Below are 17,459 nucleotides of genomic sequence, written 5' to 3'. Positions count from 1 at the left end.
AGATATAATTTGAGATGGACAATAAAATTCACCTAATTATACAATTTAGTGGATTTTAATATGTTCAGAGTTGTATAATAATTGTCACTAAGTCCAGAATCTTTTCACCACCCCAAGCCCATCTGCAGTCATTCCCTATCCCCAACCCCATTCTAGTTCCTGATAGTTACAAATCCACTTTCTGTGGATATGGATTTCACTATTCTGGCTGTTTTATATAAATGAAATCATCAATACACATGGCCTTTTGTGGATGGCTTCTTTTGCTTCCCTGGTGGCCCAGAGGTTAAAGCGTCTGCCTGCAATGTGGGAGACCTGGGTTCGATCCCTGGGACAGGAAAATCCCCTGGAGAAGGAAATGGCAACCCACTACAGTATTCTTGCCTGGAGAATCCCATGGATGGAGGAGCTTGGTGGCTATAGTCCATAGGTCGCAAAGAGTCGGACACGACTGAGCGACTTCACTTTCTTTCACTTAGCATTAACACTTTCAGGGCTCAAGTAGAGTTGTTTAGTTGCTAAGTCGTGTCTAACTCTTTTATCACCCCATGGACTGTAGCCCATCAGGCTCCTCTGTCCATGGGATTTCCCAGGCAAGAACACTGGAGTGGGTTGCCATTTCCTTCTCCATTCAGTAGGTTTGCAGCATGTATCTGTAATAGCTTGTTCTTTACTGGCAGATACTATTTCACTGTATAAATATATCACAGTTTATTTACCTATCCATCAGTAGATAAACTGTTTGATGGGATGTTTCTACCTTTTGGCGATCACGAGCAATGCTATGAATAATCCTGAATGAGTTATCATGTGAACATATGTTTTCAAGTTTTTTGGATATATACCCAAGAATATAACTGCTGGGCAATATGGAAACTCTATGTTTGAGACTGGTGGCTTGTCAAATTCATAACCTCTTCTGAAAATTCACCATGGCCGCAGGTACCTGCTTTAAAAAACAAAGGTGGGGGCCTTCAGGGAGTTCATAAGTAGTTAATATTCTGAACCTCCTGTCCCTACGCTCTCCAGCTGATTCCTGACACCAAAGCAGCCAATACAGTCACTATGATGCAAGGTTTCCAATCTTGCCACTACTAATATTTTGGAGCAAATAAAAATCTTTGACAGGGAGTATGGGGGTGTGGGCATGGAGGATGTTTTAACAGTTAGCATCCCTGGTCTATACCTACTTGATAGCAGTGGCACTTTGCCCTCAGTTGTTACAATCAAATATATTCATATTCTCAGACAATACTGAATGTCTCCTGGAAGGCAAAAATCACCCCTGGATGAACATTTGGCTTATCTTGTAAGTAAGCCAAATGCCAGAGCTGCACCTTTTCTCAGCAACCTTCTGAGTCCTGAACTAACTTCTGATTTCTGTAAAGCCTAGTGTTGGTGATTCCTGTTTTCTCCTTCCACAAGATCTGGCTCTACAAATACAGTCTTCTCTTCCTTATTTCTCTGTGTATCCTGCCAATCCATTCATTATCCCCTATTTAGGGTAATCCAAGTGTTTCTCATGCTCTAAAATGCCCAAAAAATACTTAGAAATTAAAAAAACATGTTAAGGAACATAAAATTAAATGAATTACCACTAGCCAAAAACATATAAAATGTTACAACCGAAGCAACAATAAACCATTAACAGAGAATGGAACAGAAACATACAGTAATACAAGGTACTATCCCTAATAAATTTTTCCAAACATTCAAAGACAAAAATCTCTTAATTACACTAGATTTATCATACACATTCAGTAAAACAACGTTATTCTCAACATCATTAGTTAAAACTCTTAAGACAGACACTGACAATTTAATTTTTTAAATTCTCTTCCTCCACCAGTCTCTTACAAATTAGTATTCCCCAAGGTTTGGTTTCTTACCACAAAAGACACACATTAACTCATTTCATTTATACTCATACTTTCGATTACTACCTGTAGACCACTAACACACAAACGAATAGCCCAACACAATTTCCATCCCTAGTGCTACTCAGATATCCAACAACAAACTGGACATATACATCCTGATGTCTTAAAGGCACCTTAAATTCAGTTGTCAGTCAAGTCATTCCACTACTGCCATTCTCCACAATTTATTATACTACCATCTACCCACATCAAGAAAATAAAGCCCCCCAAAAATGAATATGACAGCAACAATGACAATAGGAACATTTCATTTCCTAATACCAAGTTCTTAGAACAGTTCCTAGAACCGTAAGCAGTTATCAAGTATTAGTTATAATAATTTGCTGTAATAATTAATATACTGATGTAACATTTTTTCTGAAAAGAAAGCATGAAAAAGAAAATGTTTGTCTTAATTATGCCTCATTTCACTTAACTACTTGTCAACTCTTTCCATACTACCATTATCCCTTTCAGCTTCAGTAATTACATTAATTCTAAACTATTAAATTATTTACCTTAAAGCAGTAGTTCTCAAAGTGTGGTACAGGGATCCTGCAGATTCCAGAGACCCTTTCAAAGGCTCATGAGATTAAAATTATATACCAGTAAAAGATCAATTCAAACTGCAAACAGACCAATGTAATTAATGGAACACCGAATGAGAAGGATATAGGTATAGTTTCAGACTCCACACCACAACTAACTGTTAAGAAACTACCACTTGTTGAGTTTTGTTGTAAAGTCAAAGAATATCACAATTAATTCAAAATGTTATTCAATTACTCCTCCCAACACATTCCTGTGCAGCTGGCCCTATGCTTCAAACAGAACATCATAAAGACTGAATGCAGAAACTGATAGGAGAATCCAGCTGTCTTCTATTAGGTCAGACAATAAGGAGATTTACAAAAATATAAAACAGTTGCTATTTTTTCCCTAATCTTTTTTTGGGGGGAGGGAGGAAATAGTAGTTTCTCATTTAAAGTTATTTATGGGAGGGAGTTTGGGAAAGATGATACATGTATATTTACGGCTGAGTCCCTTAGCTGTTCACCTGAAACTACCACAACACAGTTAATTGGCTATACCCCAAAACAAAATAAAAAGTTGGAAGTTTGAAAAAAAAAAGAGACTATGCTTAAGGTTGTCATATACAACATGTACGGGAGAATTTCTAAAAAGTTATTTATATTAACCTGTAATTATTTATTAGCTATTTATTATATATTAAATATATTTAAATTAATATATAGTAACTGCCAATAGATATAACAGACATAAGAGCTATTTGGAGTCCTACATAATTTTAAGAATGTAAAGGGGAAAAAAAAGAAAAATGTAAAGGGATCCTGACCAAAAAGCTTGAGACCACTATATTAAAGTAACACTTAAGAGAATTCCTTGGCAGTCCAGGAGTTAGGATTCTACCTTTTCAAAGCCAGGACCAGGGTTCAATCCCTGGTCAGGCAATGAAGATCCTGCGAACTATGAGGTGTGGCTGATAAAATAAAAATTTAAAAAGTAACATCTTAAACCCCATTTTAATTTACATACTGAGCTTTATCTCTTGTGAATTTCACATACACAGCCATAAATCTTTAAAGTAAGCTGAAGAGAGCAGATGACATAAATCTTGACTTCTTCAGGTGTACTATAATGCAACTAAGCATAAAATGTAGCTCTCGCAAAAAAGAAGACAGGGTGGTCAGGTCAACAGAATGATGTTATTCGTCAAAAGTAACCACAGTAGTTGATAGAAAGAACTTAGGCAGAGAGTGAGCCAAAGAACTTTTACTGTGCCAAGGAAAAAGGATGCACAGGAAAACATTAAAGTCTGGGCTTGGGCGGGGGGCGGTGTAAACGAGTCCTTAAGCAAATTACATATGGTTAAAATCTCACTGGAGTTAGTTTCTAACTACCGTCTCAACTTCTGATCACCTTCAGTTGAGGTTATTCAACTTACTCACAAAGTATAATATAAATCAGGTAACAAATCTCATGATAAACATTTTAACTATTAAAAAAAATCCATTGTGCAATGCCAGTCTCCTTCATTATTAGAATAATTACAGTCAGCTTTGTGCTGTAATGAATGACCAAGCTAAAAAGGGCCACCCAGCAAAAGGGGTTAATGACATTCATTAATTAGGGCCTTTTCCCAGTTCTTCTGGAAGCATAATGTATTGATTTAAAGGGCTACCACAAAATCTTGCTTAAAGCTGATGATAAAACAATTACTTTTTCACTACAAAATCATAATAGTAATCAACGAATTTTCTTTACCCAAGAAATAGTAAGATGAGCAGATGTGCATAAAGTAGGACAAGTTTTCTTCTAAGTCGGGTACTTCCAAAGTCACACATCTGACCTAGGGGCATACACTGCATTCTGCCTAAAAAGGGGAAGTGTCTGTGTTACAGCTTTCTCACTTCCGCACAAGCTCTAGGCCTCAATTTGCAGCTTCCAAATTAAGCACTTTTCATCCTACTCTCATATCTAATTCCACGGTGAGATTTTTTAGTGTATTAGTCGCTAAGTCGTGCCCAACTCTTTGCAACGCCATGGACGTGGCCCGCCAGGCTCCTCTGTCCATGGGGGTTTTTTAAGTTTTTCAAATTAGACCCAGTTCCACTGCGGCTGGTGCCGGGCATACTAAAGACTTGACCAGAAGTCGCTGAATATAGCATAATTCACGGCATTCAAAATATTATAAACTGAACTCGTGCTTTACCCAGCTTTTAAAAAAAAAGTTGAGGTGGGAAAAAAACAAAGTACACCCACATCCTACTGTTCTACTAAGTGGCATTCTTTTGTTGGTTCCTGCAAAGGCTATTTACTGAAACGGCATTTGATAATACTATCTAAATACTCTGTGCTGCAATTACTTCCTGCAGAAAGAATCCCTTTTCAGCCATCCAGAGGCTACCGGAAAACAAGGTTCACAGTACTTTTCAAACCTCAAAGCTTACTCCCTCCTCCCCCGCCCCGTCTCCTGTAAAATACTGTGCGTGTGTTACTCACTCAGTCGTGTCCGACTCTGCGACCCCATGGGCTGCAGCCTGCCAGGCTCCTCTGTCCATGGGATTCTCCAGGCAAGAATACTGGAGTGGGTAGCCATTCCCTTCTCCAGGGGATCTTCCCAACCCGGGTTTCGAACCTCGGTCTCCTGCACTGCAGGCATTCTTTAGCACCTGAGCCACTAGAGAAGCCTTACTGTATGAGGTGGGTTTTCAATTAAAAAAAAAAAAACTGGGGATGGGGGAGGGGAAGCTTGAGGGTGTGGGAGAGGGAGTGTTCTCCAGTTTTTGGAGTAGCTATCTCTCCCATTCTGCCCGAGGAAAACAACCCCCGTTGTAAAATAATCTTGTGAACAGGGATCAAAATCGAGGACTCAACTCCCTTCTGCTCTCATCTCTCTCTACAAACTTCGCGATGGCCCTCAACAAACCCAATTTCTACTCCAGAGCAGCCTGGCCTGCGCCCAGATCCTCGGGTCCAACCAGAATCCCTCTCTGACCTTGGACCCAGGCCACCGCTCCCCTCCCAGGCTAAGGATCGTGAAGCCAAGATCCCCACAGCCCAGCCCGCAGACTGCAGAGGCCTCGGGGTTCACGCCGGGTCAGCGGGTGGGCGGCGGGCAGCAGAGCGAGCCGCAGGACAGCAGCTCCGCCGGGGCTGGAGCAGCGGCTTCGGGGGAGAAGATCGGGACGAGGCCCGGCTACCTGCGGGCCGACACCGCCCCGGCCGCCGCAATGGCTGCACGCCGCCACGGGGCTCCAGAAGCCCCGGCGAGACTCTGGCCACGACTCCTCAATACCTCCGACCTCCCAGCGGGCCGCGGCAGGTGATGCGGCGGCCAGGCAGCCGAGCCGCGCAGGTTGGTTGCCTGCCTCCGGCGACCGCGTCCCGGAACCGCCCACTCCCTCCCGGGGGCGCCCGAAGCCGAGACCCTAGGAGGAGGAAAGGCGTGTGAGGCGACGCGACCCAGAGGGTGGGACGGGAAAGGGCAGAGGCGTCCGGCTCTCCGGAGGGGCTGGCCACAGGGAGACGAGGACGACAGAGGCGGCGGGGCGGGCGGGACGCTCGCCTACCTTCTTTGCTCCCGGCCGAGGGTCCGACGCGAGCCAGCAGACCGCCTCACATCCGGGTATCGGGAGACACTCAGCTGCTTCTGCTGCTGCCGCCGCCGCCGCCGCCTCCTCTCCCGCGGCACAGAAACGCCAAACTTCCGGCGACGACGGCGACGCCTCGCCCGTCAGATGGGAGTTACCTGGGACCGTCTTGGGCGCGCTTGCGCAACGCTCTTCTTCTGCCCGAACCCGCTCCGTTGACGTGCCCAGAGGCTGAAGATGGCCGCCACGCTCGCTGCGTGTCACGCCGTTTTTCACCCCGGCCGGGACGGCGGGGCGTCGGGGAGAGGCGAGCCCGCGTCCGGCCGCAGCGCAGGCGCGGTGGGAGGCCTCGCGTGCGCGCCTCCACGGGTGGGCGCCTTGTACCCGACCGGCAGCCGCTTCCCTTGTTTCCCCCCGGTCGTCTCGGAATAAAGCCACCCACGCCCCCAGCGGTGGAGGTTTGTCTTGAAGATCCGTCGCCAGCGGTTCTTCTGTTGGTTGCAGGTACTGCTCTCTGCGACTTCCAGTTCAGATACCTCTCATCTTCCACACGAGCCAGTGTACAAAAAAGGGGAGGCGACTGATCCGTTCTCCCTCCTTCCCGGCATTGCTCTCCAGCGTCTCCCCAAAATGCAGGGCTTCAGCGTTTCTTTGCACACTTTCCTCCTTGGGCATCAGAGCACAAGAGTTGACAAGAAATTGTAGGAAGTTCCACTAAATTTAGTCACGGCGTGTGTTGAGACAAAGGCCTCCAAAGATTGAATCCAGGATCCTAGGATTCTTGATTCGACACTGCTTTTGAACACGCCCTCTCTGCTTCTCTTTGCTTATTTGTAGGACTGTGAGGATAGGTAAATGAGTCCTCTTGCCTTTGAGAATCTGAAGAGGTGATCAAAAGTGGATTCTCCCCATGGTTCTTACTGCCCTCCTTTTTTGAAGCCAAGTCCACCCCAATATACCCTCTTAAGTTAGTGAAACCTGATTTTTTTTTTTCATCATCTTCCATAAAACTTTATAGAGCTGCCTGTCAGTTTAGTCTGGAGAGGTGCTATGGTTTAAAAACCAAAATGAGAGCTCTTGGTGGGTGAAGCCATTGGCCCACCACCATATCTTCTGATAATTGGCGAAAACCTGTCTGCCGCCCCTCACCCCCACATCCCCAATCCTTGACACAGTCATTTGTCCCTTGGTCAACACAAGTTTAAACACACCCATTTATACGGGGATTTTTTTTTTTTTCCAGTAGTAAATACAAGAGTAAACAGTCATAATCAACTGATTGTTGGGAGGTTGTAGGACCCAAGATATGGATGGGGAGCTCTAATTTAGGCATGGATTTTCCACTAAGCAGAGGATCTGTGCCCTTAATGCCAGGGAGTAGACTGCCAACCTGGTTAAAGCTGGTTATCTACTACTGATAAAATATCTGACTTATTGATACATTTACCTTCACCTTTAGATTGTCAAGACAATTGGTGGAATTTTTTTTGTGTGTAAACCACTTTATCTGTAATAAATTAAGTTCTGACATACACACCTACACAAACCATATTTACAAGTTTCCATTCCCCCAAAATTGGCTTTTGTTTTTTGAAAAAGATATTTATTTGGCCATGCTGGGTCTTCGTTGCAGCATGTGGGATCTTTTTGCTGCTGCATGGGAGGTCTAGTTCCCTGACCCTTGCTATGGGAGCATGGAGTCTTAACGACTGGATCACCAGGGAAGTTCCAGAGCCTCTGCTTCTCAGTTGTCTATTCACTGTATTTGTGTTGGCCACAATCAGGAACATGGGAATCCTTACAAAGGTTACACCATATAAAACCATATGTATTTATTTTTGATACATAAATTAATTGTTATTTAGTTGCTAAGTCATGTCTACCTCTTTTGCAACCCCATGGACTGTAGCCTGTTGGTCTAATTTTACCCCTATCAAATTGTCCATAAAAAGATTGGTGACAATTAGTGTTGGTGAAGATTTGCATAAGTGAATTTGGTGGGGGTTTGCATGCTGCTAATGTTCAGTTGCTAAGTCATGTCTGACTCTGCAACCAAAGACTGTAGCCTTCCAGGCTCCACTGTTCATGGGGTTTCCCAGGCAAGAATACTGAAGTGGGTTGCCATTTCCTTCTCCAGGGGATCTTCCCCACCCAGGGATGGAACCAGAGCCTCCTGCATTGACAGATGAATTCTTTTTTACCACTGAGCCACCAGGGAAGCCCTTATCATTAAGACATCCGCCTCTAAAAATTAATGGAACAGCTGTATTGCCCCACTGGTTGCATTCTCATTTCCTTATTCTTTTCTCATGGCCAATCTAAATACTTGTAACATACAAAGTGAAAGTGAAGTCGCTAAGTCGTGTCCGACTCTTTGCGACCCCACAGACTGAAGCCCACCAGACTCCTCTGTCCATGGGATTCTCCAGGCAAGAATACTGGAGTGGGTTGCCATTTCCTTCTCCAGGGGATCTTCCTGTCCCAGGGATCGAACCCAGGTCTCCCGCATTGCAGGCAGATGCTTTAACCTCTGCAGCACCAGGGAAGCCATTTGTAACATAAAAAACCTCAGCTAACTCCAAGAAGACAGAGGAGTCTCATTTTCAGACTGACCCTCTAGCTAGCAGCAAATAAAGGCTTTTTCTTTGTTCCTCCATTCTTGCTGACTTTATTTCAGGACTCTTGACGGTTTTATACTATGAGAGAGTAAAAATTCTTAAAAATTTTCAAGCTAGAAAATAAAAACAAAAATGATGGCCATTTGGTCCACATTGGATCGCCAGGAGATTATTAGGAGCTGTTGGGAAGACGGGGGATAGATGTTGAGAAGGTAGCACACATAAGTCCATTACAGTCTTGCTACTCAAATTGAGATCCATGGACTAGGGGCATCTTCATCAACTGAAGGCTTGTTAGTAAAAATAAATAAATAAAAATAAAAAATAAAAAGGCTTGTTAGAAGTGCAGAATTTCAGACCCCATGCTGACAGAATTTCATTCTAACATTTCCTCCAGATGACATTGATGTTAGATGAGCAATGCCTCACAATATTCAGGAATTCTGATGACCAGGGATGAAGTCCAAGCTGGAGATACAAATTAAAGCTCTAGTTTTGGAGATCACCTGGACTAAAGGAGAAAGTATCCATTAGTTATATTATAATCAGTTAAATTGTGTGATTTTCTTCAGGCACATAAAGCAATGTTGAAGTTCCTGCTGTTGGAACAGAATTAGCATAATCCTCTGGACTTCTCCCAGAACTAACTTTCATTAACGAGTAAATCTGGTGCTGCATAATACACGGAGCCCTGCCCTGCCCGTTAAGGGGATGTAATCTCCTCAAATCTCCATACTGAAAGTCTAAACCCGCCCTAAACACCCTCAGCAGTTGCGAGGCACACCTCCAACCGCCAGGGGCCGCCGTGGCGCTTCGCGCAGCCGGAAGGGAAAAGCCCAAGCACGGCCGCAGCGTTTCCGCCGTGCGTCCCTGCGCTCGGCGCGGTCTCTACGTCGGATCCCCGAGAGTAAGTGTTTCCGGCCATTCATACGCCCAACCTCGGCTCTCGGTGGTCGGATTTCGTGTACTATCGGGCGGAAAGGGTGACGGCGCCTTTAGGATGAAGCTCGTGAGGTGAGGAGGTGACTGAGCGGAGTGGGGCCTCGGGAGGGCCGATCGGGGCCCGGAGCGGGAGGCCGGGCTGCTACCGATGCAGGAGGCGCGAAAGCCGCGTGCGCGCGCGGCCTGCCAACGGCCTCCGGCGCCCGCCACTGCAGCCGGGTCTGGCCCGCGCCCCCGCAGGCGCTCGGGCCTGGGCTTCAGACTGGCTCGAGCCGGGGTCCTGCCTGTCTTCCTAGAGGTGGAAATAAAGGCCAGACCGGGTGTTCCCACCTAGAGTCATAGAGGCCGTAGAGGTGCAGCGCCAGGCTCCCAAGCTCTTAACTCTGGGTGAAAGTCGGTAGACTTTGATTGGCGTCGAACTTGTGCTCTAGTCTGGGTTACTTTTCTGCTTCGTCTCAGCATGCAGCAGAGGTTTATTAAGAAATAATGTAACCCAATTCCCAAATGTTTCAATCAAAAAAGACTTTTTTGATTTCGTAAGTTGTTTTCTTAGTGTTTTTCCCCTCTTGTTGTTACTCCCTAGACTCTAAGTTATACAGTCTGCATTAATTCCCTGTAGAGTAAGCTTTTGATTTAGGAAGAATCTGTTTGCTGTATTTTTTGACTAATTACACAGATACTCGAGATTTCTTCTGGTTTGTATCTGTGTTTAAATTTGGCCGGTTAGTTTTGCATACTGAAGACGTGCTTATTGATTGAAGTAATTCATTCTGTACTCCCTGCAAATAGATTAGGTTTGGTGGTTTTGCTTGAGACTGAGAGGTGGAACATAGAAGCAGAGGTTTCTGATAACTAAGTTTCTATCTTAGCAGGCAGTTATAAACTAACTTAGCTAGTTTACTGTCTGTTCAGTCAAGGATTGTCAGTGTCGACTAGTTTTTGGCCACCTGTTACACTGTACGTTCATTATGGATTATTTTTTTTTTCCCAGGCAGGGTCCCTGCCTTCCTGGAGTTTTATGTTTTGTGGTGAAGGCAGACAAGTAGATAGTTTCTAGTACATTTGAAATAGCATATAAAAATGCTCATTCAGGGTGGCATTTTAGAGAGCGCATTTAAGGTCAACTTTTTGTACATTGTTTTCCTTCCAGTTTTATTGAGATATAACTGGTGTGTAGTCAATACCTGCCAACCTGAATCTATAGTTAAGTTTTATGTATTACTCTTTGAAATCAGTTTGTCTCATTTAAAGACAGTCTGTGTGACAGGGACAGAGTATTTCTATAAATTTTAATGAATGTACTGAATCCTATTCGGTGTCTTAGACTATAGAAACAAAATTTCTAATACCTGAAGAATGTATTTTGCACCAGAAAAAATGGTTATTTGTGTAAGTGGCTTGCAGATTTGGTTGACTTCTTTCAGCATCTCAGTTGGTGACATCATTATTATTTTACTGTCACCCTGATCAAAAACCTGGGAGTCATCCATGACTTATTCCTCTTGATGATCCTAATAATCTGATAAATTGCCAGGTTTTGGCAGATTTAAGTACCTAATAAGTGTCTTTCACTATTCTGTTTTCTTTGATTTTTTAATTTAATAGTGTGGCTTTGGATGCCATTTCAGTGGTATACTGAAGGATCCCATTTTACCTGAATATTTAAGTATTATCTGAGTATCTGAAATTCAGTAAGCAGAGGGAATTCAGATAGTGAAAGATTTATCAGAAAATAATTTTAATTTGTTTGGTTCCTGGCTTGGATGGTAGTGTTTCTTTCTCCTGCCCTCCATGAACCCTCCCTGCCACTTCCATGACACCACTAAGCTGTTCAGACTTCCTTTTTTCTCCACCCAGGTTTTTAAATCTCACTTCTTAAAAGGTAAATGTCTCATACAGTGAAATTTAGCATCACTTCCCAATTTTGAAAAGTGTATGCTGCTGCTGCTGCTAAGTCACTTCAGTCGTGTCCAACCCCAGAAGACACCTACTTTGTCATCTAATGTGATGCTTCACTCCATTGATGAAAACCCTTCTGTTGTTCTCGTAGGAGAACTCTTTAACAGAGCTGGGGCATCCCCTGAAAGGCAACTCTTCTCTACTCATTTTCTTGGACTTAATATTTCAGCAGTAATACATATAGTTTCTGTGTACATTGTGCTATTTCTTATTGTGTCTTTGCTTTTATCTCTCTTGCTGCATATATTAGCAGCCTTTCAGACTTCTTGTTAGAAGTCCACTAAGATCTGATTCCTTCCTACTCATGCTACATTATATTCATGATAAAACAACAACAACAACAACAAAAACCTGTGCGTATCTCCATAGTGCTTGAAATTTATGTAGTTACCTTAAAAAATTACTTTATGTGTCCCTTCTTCTCCTAGAGTTTGAACTCCTTGGGGGCTTAGTCTTGGTCACTGTTAATACTCATTACCAAGCACAGGCAGTACCAGGTAATATAGAACGGCATGTATTATTTATCAAAGAAATATCCTTGGACTGGATAAAATGTATTTGGATTCAGTTCATTAAGAGAGACTTTTTTCCTTGACAGCAAATATGGAAAGGGAAAGGATTTAACACTTGGGTTTTTCTTTATATGAGAGCAGGTTTGAGACTTGCTTTTATACAAGATCAAGTAGTTTCCCCTTTTTTGATGGCTGTCTATACCTCTTAAAAAGTTACATTTTTAAGGCTGACTTCCCTTTAATCGTGGAAACATTTTTGCCAACTCTTAGTGCTTGTTACAATCCAGGATTAGATATAAAGCTCCTGATCCCACCCCTCAAGTGGATTCTCCCTGTGGGGACATAGGGAATCCTCCAGTTGTGGGAGTCCTACAGTTGTGCTGGATGCTGTGGTAGAGTATACAGAGTACATACTATACTATACGCCAGAAATCTTGAATATGAGTTGCATATTAGATCATACTGTAGGATTATTGTTTACTTTCCTAGATGTGGTTGTGAATCTGTGAACTCTTCAATTTCCTCTGCATTGTTTCATAAGTTGGAGAGCAGAATAGGTGAAGTGAGGAATGGATGACTATTCGGTGAGTTGTTATTGAGGCCCCTTTCTATACAACTAGGGGACTTATAATGCACACTGTTAACGGGAATGGGTGCAGACAGCATCCAGAGCACGTTTTCTACATCTAGAAATTTCACTTTGACTTCATAAACGTGTTTTTGGAGTAGTAAAAGTAAAAACTTGCTGTTTATTCTTATGTCTTTATAGATTTTTGATGAAATTGAGTCACGAAACTGTAACCATTGAATTAAAGAATGGAACACAGGTCCATGGAACAATCACAGGTATGGAGGTTGGACTGAGTTTATAACACTTTTTTCCCCCCTGTCTCTTTGACCTGCAGGCCAGAATTCTTTGTTTGGTTAATAACATTTATTTAGTACAAATCTCATGCCTTTTGTCTGGAGTATTACATGCACCTTCTTACATGTGTCTCCCCTTAAGCTCTTGTGCTAATACCAGACTGGATTCAGGTTATCCTATGTGTAACCACTGTTTTCTTGATTTATGCCTTTTCCACTTTTGCCTGTATGTGCCCCCTGGAGTGTTACATCTTCCAAAACACATATTACTTTTATTAGAATTTTGTGTCCCCTGTTCAATGGTAAAGTCTTTGAAGATAGAGGATAGGGTTTCCATATCTGATTATCTTGGGTAAAACATACATAGGAAATGGGGAGGGGGTGATGAGGAACCATAATTTTACCTAAGCATAACAGTTTTGAGTATTTTCTTTGTCTTTTTTTCTTAGATGTCTCTGTTTTAGTGATGTTAGATGTTTGATATGTAGTTTTATATTTAAAGCCACTATGATTCTTCACTGATAGTAGATGTTGCACACACACACACACACACACACACACACCCGCCAAAGGGCAGATTTTTTAAAAGAATTGATGAAAGAAAATGCTGTCTTAGCAGATGGCCCCATTCTACTCTCTGAAATATTTACATAATTGGTGATTTTTGTGAGTTTCCTAGAACTTTGCAACACCAATTGCTGTGAAAGGAAGTCCATGTAGTATAAGGTTTTGATACATAGTGATCGTATCTAAGGAAGTATAATTTTGCTGTTAAAATTCTGTGATTTTAAACAATGATTTAGTCTGCTCTAGCTCAGTTAATAAATAATCCGCCTGCGATGCAGGAGACCCTGGTTCGATTCCTGGGTTGGGAAGATCTGCTGGAGAAGGGAAAGGCTACCTAGTCCAGTATTCTGGCCTGGAGAATTCCATGAACTGGATAGTCCCTGGGGTTTCGGAGTCAGACAGGACTGAGCGACTTTCAGTTTCACTTCTGAGCTTTGTGTTACATGTTGTGGAGGAGGCTGAGTGTTTTTCCTGCTTTTTACGAATTTAAAATACAGTGGTGGAAGAAGACAAAAGTAGTACAGTGCAAGATCTGCCTCACAGACAGTAGGCACTTAATAAAAATGTAGTTAATTGGGGGAGCAAAATCTAGTAAAAATCCAGTTCTCTCCCCTCACTGACAACCACTGTTATGTTTCTTATATCCTGGCTGTATATTTTAGTCTTCACAATAGGGATAATCATACCATCTACCACAGGGACATTGAGGATTAAACTAGAATGCCTTAGCGTACCATTCCTGGAACATAGAGCTCATAAATCTAATATAGTACCAACTGTGGCCTGATAGATAAATCGGTTGCCTTCCTTTTTATGCTAATAATTGCCCTCTTTTTTCCCTCCAGGTGTAGACGTCAGTATGAATACACATCTTAAAGCAGTGAAAATGACCCTGAAGAACAGAGAACCTGTACAGCTGGAAACACTGAGTATTCGAGGAAATAACATTCGGTATTTTATTCTGCCAGACAGCTTACCTCTGGATACACTGCTCGTGGATGTGGAACCAAAGGTGAAATCTAAGAAAAGGGAAGCTGGTAAGTTTGAAGGATTATAAACATTTTTGTGTATGGTATATTTATAACCTAATCCACTATTCAAAATATGTTTATATCTGCCAACAACACAGGTTGGTTGGTTGCTTTTAATTGCCTATACTTGTCATATGAGTACACCTGCTGTTTCTTATGGTTCCTGGTATTGCTATTCAAAAGACCAGTGTTGTTTGTTCTTACCTGCTGGTCCTTTGTGCATGGCCTGGTTCCCCATTCCCTGCACACTTGGGAACGTTTGGGGATGAACCCTTTATTCCTGCTATTCTGAAATTCCTTAATGACTTAGCTTTTTGTCCATTTCATTGTTCTGGGTACTTGGTGGGCCCTTTCAGTATGGATATTCTTGTATTTTAGAGCTAAGAAATTTACTTGTGTACCTTTGATAAATTTCTTCTGTTTTGCTTATTCTGTTCTTTCTTCCTGGAATTCTTAATAATTGAGTTTTCTGACTGACTGAGTCTCTTCTCTTACTTTTCTCTCTGTCTTTTATTCTAAACTTGGTGTTGTTTTCTCTGGTTTCTCTTTTTATTTAACCTCTTAATATGCTCTTTATGTTGAAGGTGTTAACTGTAGTATCTTGCACTTTGGCCATCCATGGTTTAAGAAGGACCCTGGAAAGAGAACTTCTGGGAAGGGAGGCTGGACTCCTTCGCTGGTGGATTCAAAGTAAATTTGCTTCTCCACCGAGGCAACCCCAGATTTTAGGATGTGGAAATCTTTTCTGGAACTGGTTTTCTCAGAAAAAGATTGTAGTCACATGGGAGATGTGTCTGGCAACCAGCATCGCAGGAGCAGGACAGGAGAAAGGGACTGATACTGAACTTAGCACAATGATTTTGAGACTTTTCCTCCCACCCACACTAACAAATCCACTTTTTGCATCATGACCTATTCATTCAAAGTTTCACAAAGAACTGTTTAGTCTTTATACATGCAGATGCCCTTAAGTTTCCTGTCCTATTCTCTTTCAGTTAAAAAAAAAAAAACCGTTCAGGCTGTACCACATAGCTCAAAAAACACTGACTTGATCCCTCTCTTCGTCCCTCTGGCTCGGTGACTTTTGCTGCCATCCACTTTGCAACTGTTTTCAAATCCAAACCCTTTCTGCTTCAAAGTCTTTAGGTTAATTTTCTCTTTCTTTTCCTGCCTACCTGTCAGGGAAATAGGCATTAGCATTGCAGGATAGGAAGAGGGCTAGCCAGTCTGCTGCCCCACACAAGGGTTGTCAGCCTCTCCCCCATGTCTTCAGCCTCCTGCCTCACCTTACGCTTGGCTTCTAAGGTCCTAGGTCTTTTTGAGGCTATTCTTCCTTTACTAAAAATTTGTTGTTCTCAGTCTGTTTTCTGACTTAGAAATTTGTTGAGATGTTTAAACTGCTGCATTTTTTCTGTGCCCTTGCTCCATGGATATTTGCCGTTTTTCTTTCTTTTCTATCGTGAATAGAACCTCAGAGCGAATGGGAGATAAGTGTGGTTAATCTGCCTTGTTTCAAGAGAAGTGCTAGATTTACTCTGTTGCTTTGAATGATAAGACTCCAAACGATGAGTAGAAATGTCAGGGTTTTAAGAACATTCATAGATACCTGAAAATAGGAAGCTCAGAGCTAGGATGACCAGGTAACAGGGATATTGTTACTGTATTAAAGTACTAAATTATGATTGGGTCAGACGACTTAAGATTCAGAAAAATCACGAGGTTGTTATTTGATGCAATGTATCTTAAACTTTCTTAATGTGAATTAACTTACTTGGATTCTCTTCAGTAGCAAAACTGGCACATAGTGTTTCTGTTCCATTAGTATGAAATCTCTTTCATCTTACGTGAAGTTCAGATCATTTGTGTTTCATTTTGTGGTGAATTTGAGGCATGATACAAAGAAAAAATATTTTAAACCTTGATGAATTTCTCAATAAATAAAGTCAAATGAAACAAATATTAAGGTATTAAGCCAGCAGTTCTTGGTTCCGTATGATAAAGTATCGGAAGAGGTGACTCTGAGGTTACATTTGAGAGAAGCTGAGTTAAAGTTTTCTTTACTGTAGGTGCTGTTGGCAGTGGCCAGGTCACATCAGCACAGAAGAGAATTTACCTTACTTTGTTTTTCTCTTCCCTCAGTTGCAGGAAGAGGCCGAGGCCGAGGAAGAGGACGAGGCAGAGGCAGAGGCAGAGGAAGAGGGGGTCCTAGGCGATAATGTCTCCCAAGAAAGTAGTAAGGATTACGGTATGTTTTTTTTTATGTTTTTTAAGTTTCATTTATGGCAGCCAAGGAAGAGGGCGTGGCCAAGGCAGAGAAAGAGGGAGGCCCTGAGTGATAATGTCTTTTGCGATTACTGTTTCAGAGTGATAAGAATTATGGGATGTTTTTTGTCCTGGTTTTGTTTATGGCAGGTGGGGCAGGAAGACGGATACGTGACAGAGGAAGACTATGAGGCCAAGGCAGGGGAATGTGAAGTCCTAAGCGATAATGTTGCTGGAGCTTACAAGTTCTACAGGGGTGGATGTTGCAAGTTTTTTGTACAGGCTTTGTTTGTTTGTAGCAGTTTTTAATAAACATAAATGTAACACATTTGTCTGTTGATTATATCATATTAAGTTTTTAAAGTTCATGTGTGTATACTTGATATCAACACAGTAAGAGCTAAGCATTACTACTAGGTCGTCCTACAGTAATTCCAATCTTAGATCAGGCTTTTAATTTTTTGAACTAAAGTATTTCTTTCATGAATGTATGTAGAATATATACCTTTTTATTTCACATGCACTGGCGTGTTTTGTTTTACCTTGATTCCTTTCTGTGGAATCTTCCTACACGTAAAATAAGTCTTTTTTGATACGTCAGAAACTGAGGTCCTGTGGAATGAGGTCTAAAATTGATTCTCCTTTTCCTGAGTTTTGGTCCATGGAGATG

General features: G+C 42.2%; 2 protein-coding genes across 5 annotated transcripts in view; one reads left to right on the top strand and one right to left on the bottom strand.

Annotated features, from left to right (window-relative positions):
* ESCO1 (establishment of sister chromatid cohesion N-acetyltransferase 1) overlaps positions 1 to 6,129 on the bottom strand; it is a 37,087-nt gene extending 30,958 nt beyond the window's left edge. For all 3 annotated transcript variants that reach the window (XR_001917170.1, XM_018039585.1, XM_018039586.1), the window contains exon 1: positions 6,014 to 6,129. The gene's annotated coding sequence lies outside the window, so the exon portion shown is untranslated. The remainder of the gene's footprint in view (positions 1 to 6,013) is intronic.
* Positions 6,447 to 17,117, top strand: SNRPD1 (small nuclear ribonucleoprotein D1 polypeptide). 2 transcript variants are annotated; one of them, XM_018039588.1, is made up of 5 exons: positions 6,447 to 6,538; positions 12,835 to 12,911; positions 14,342 to 14,533; positions 16,667 to 16,772; positions 16,940 to 17,117. In XM_018039588.1, exons 2-4 carry the CDS (start codon positions 12,842 to 12,844, stop codon positions 16,741 to 16,743), a joined length of 339 nt encoding a protein of 112 aa, XP_017895077.1. In that variant the 5' UTR covers positions 6,447 to 6,538; positions 12,835 to 12,841; the 3' UTR covers positions 16,744 to 16,772; positions 16,940 to 17,117. The 2 variants fall into 2 exon arrangements, with proteins under 2 accessions (XP_017895077.1, XP_017895076.1); XM_018039587.1 differs by lacking the exon at positions 6,447 to 6,538 and adding an exon at positions 9,509 to 9,666.

The sequence above is a fragment of the Capra hircus genome, chromosome 24 (assembly GCF_001704415.2).
Source record: "Capra hircus breed San Clemente chromosome 24, ASM170441v1, whole genome shotgun sequence".
NCBI classification, from domain to species: domain Eukaryota; kingdom Metazoa; phylum Chordata; class Mammalia; order Artiodactyla; family Bovidae; genus Capra; species Capra hircus.
The sequence above is the reverse complement of the archived record's forward strand: the minus strand, read 5'-3'. Positions and strand labels throughout refer to the sequence as shown.

Coding starts and splice junctions, on each gene's coding strand:
- SNRPD1 (XM_018039587.1), top strand. Junction 12,912..14,341: donor GGTCCATGGAACAATCACAG/GTATGGAGGTTG, acceptor TTTTCCCTCCAG/GTGTAGACGTCAGTATGAAT. Junction 14,534..16,666: donor ATCTAAGAAAAGGGAAGCTG/GTAAGTTTGAAG, acceptor CTCTTCCCTCAG/TTGCAGGAAGAGGCCGAGGC.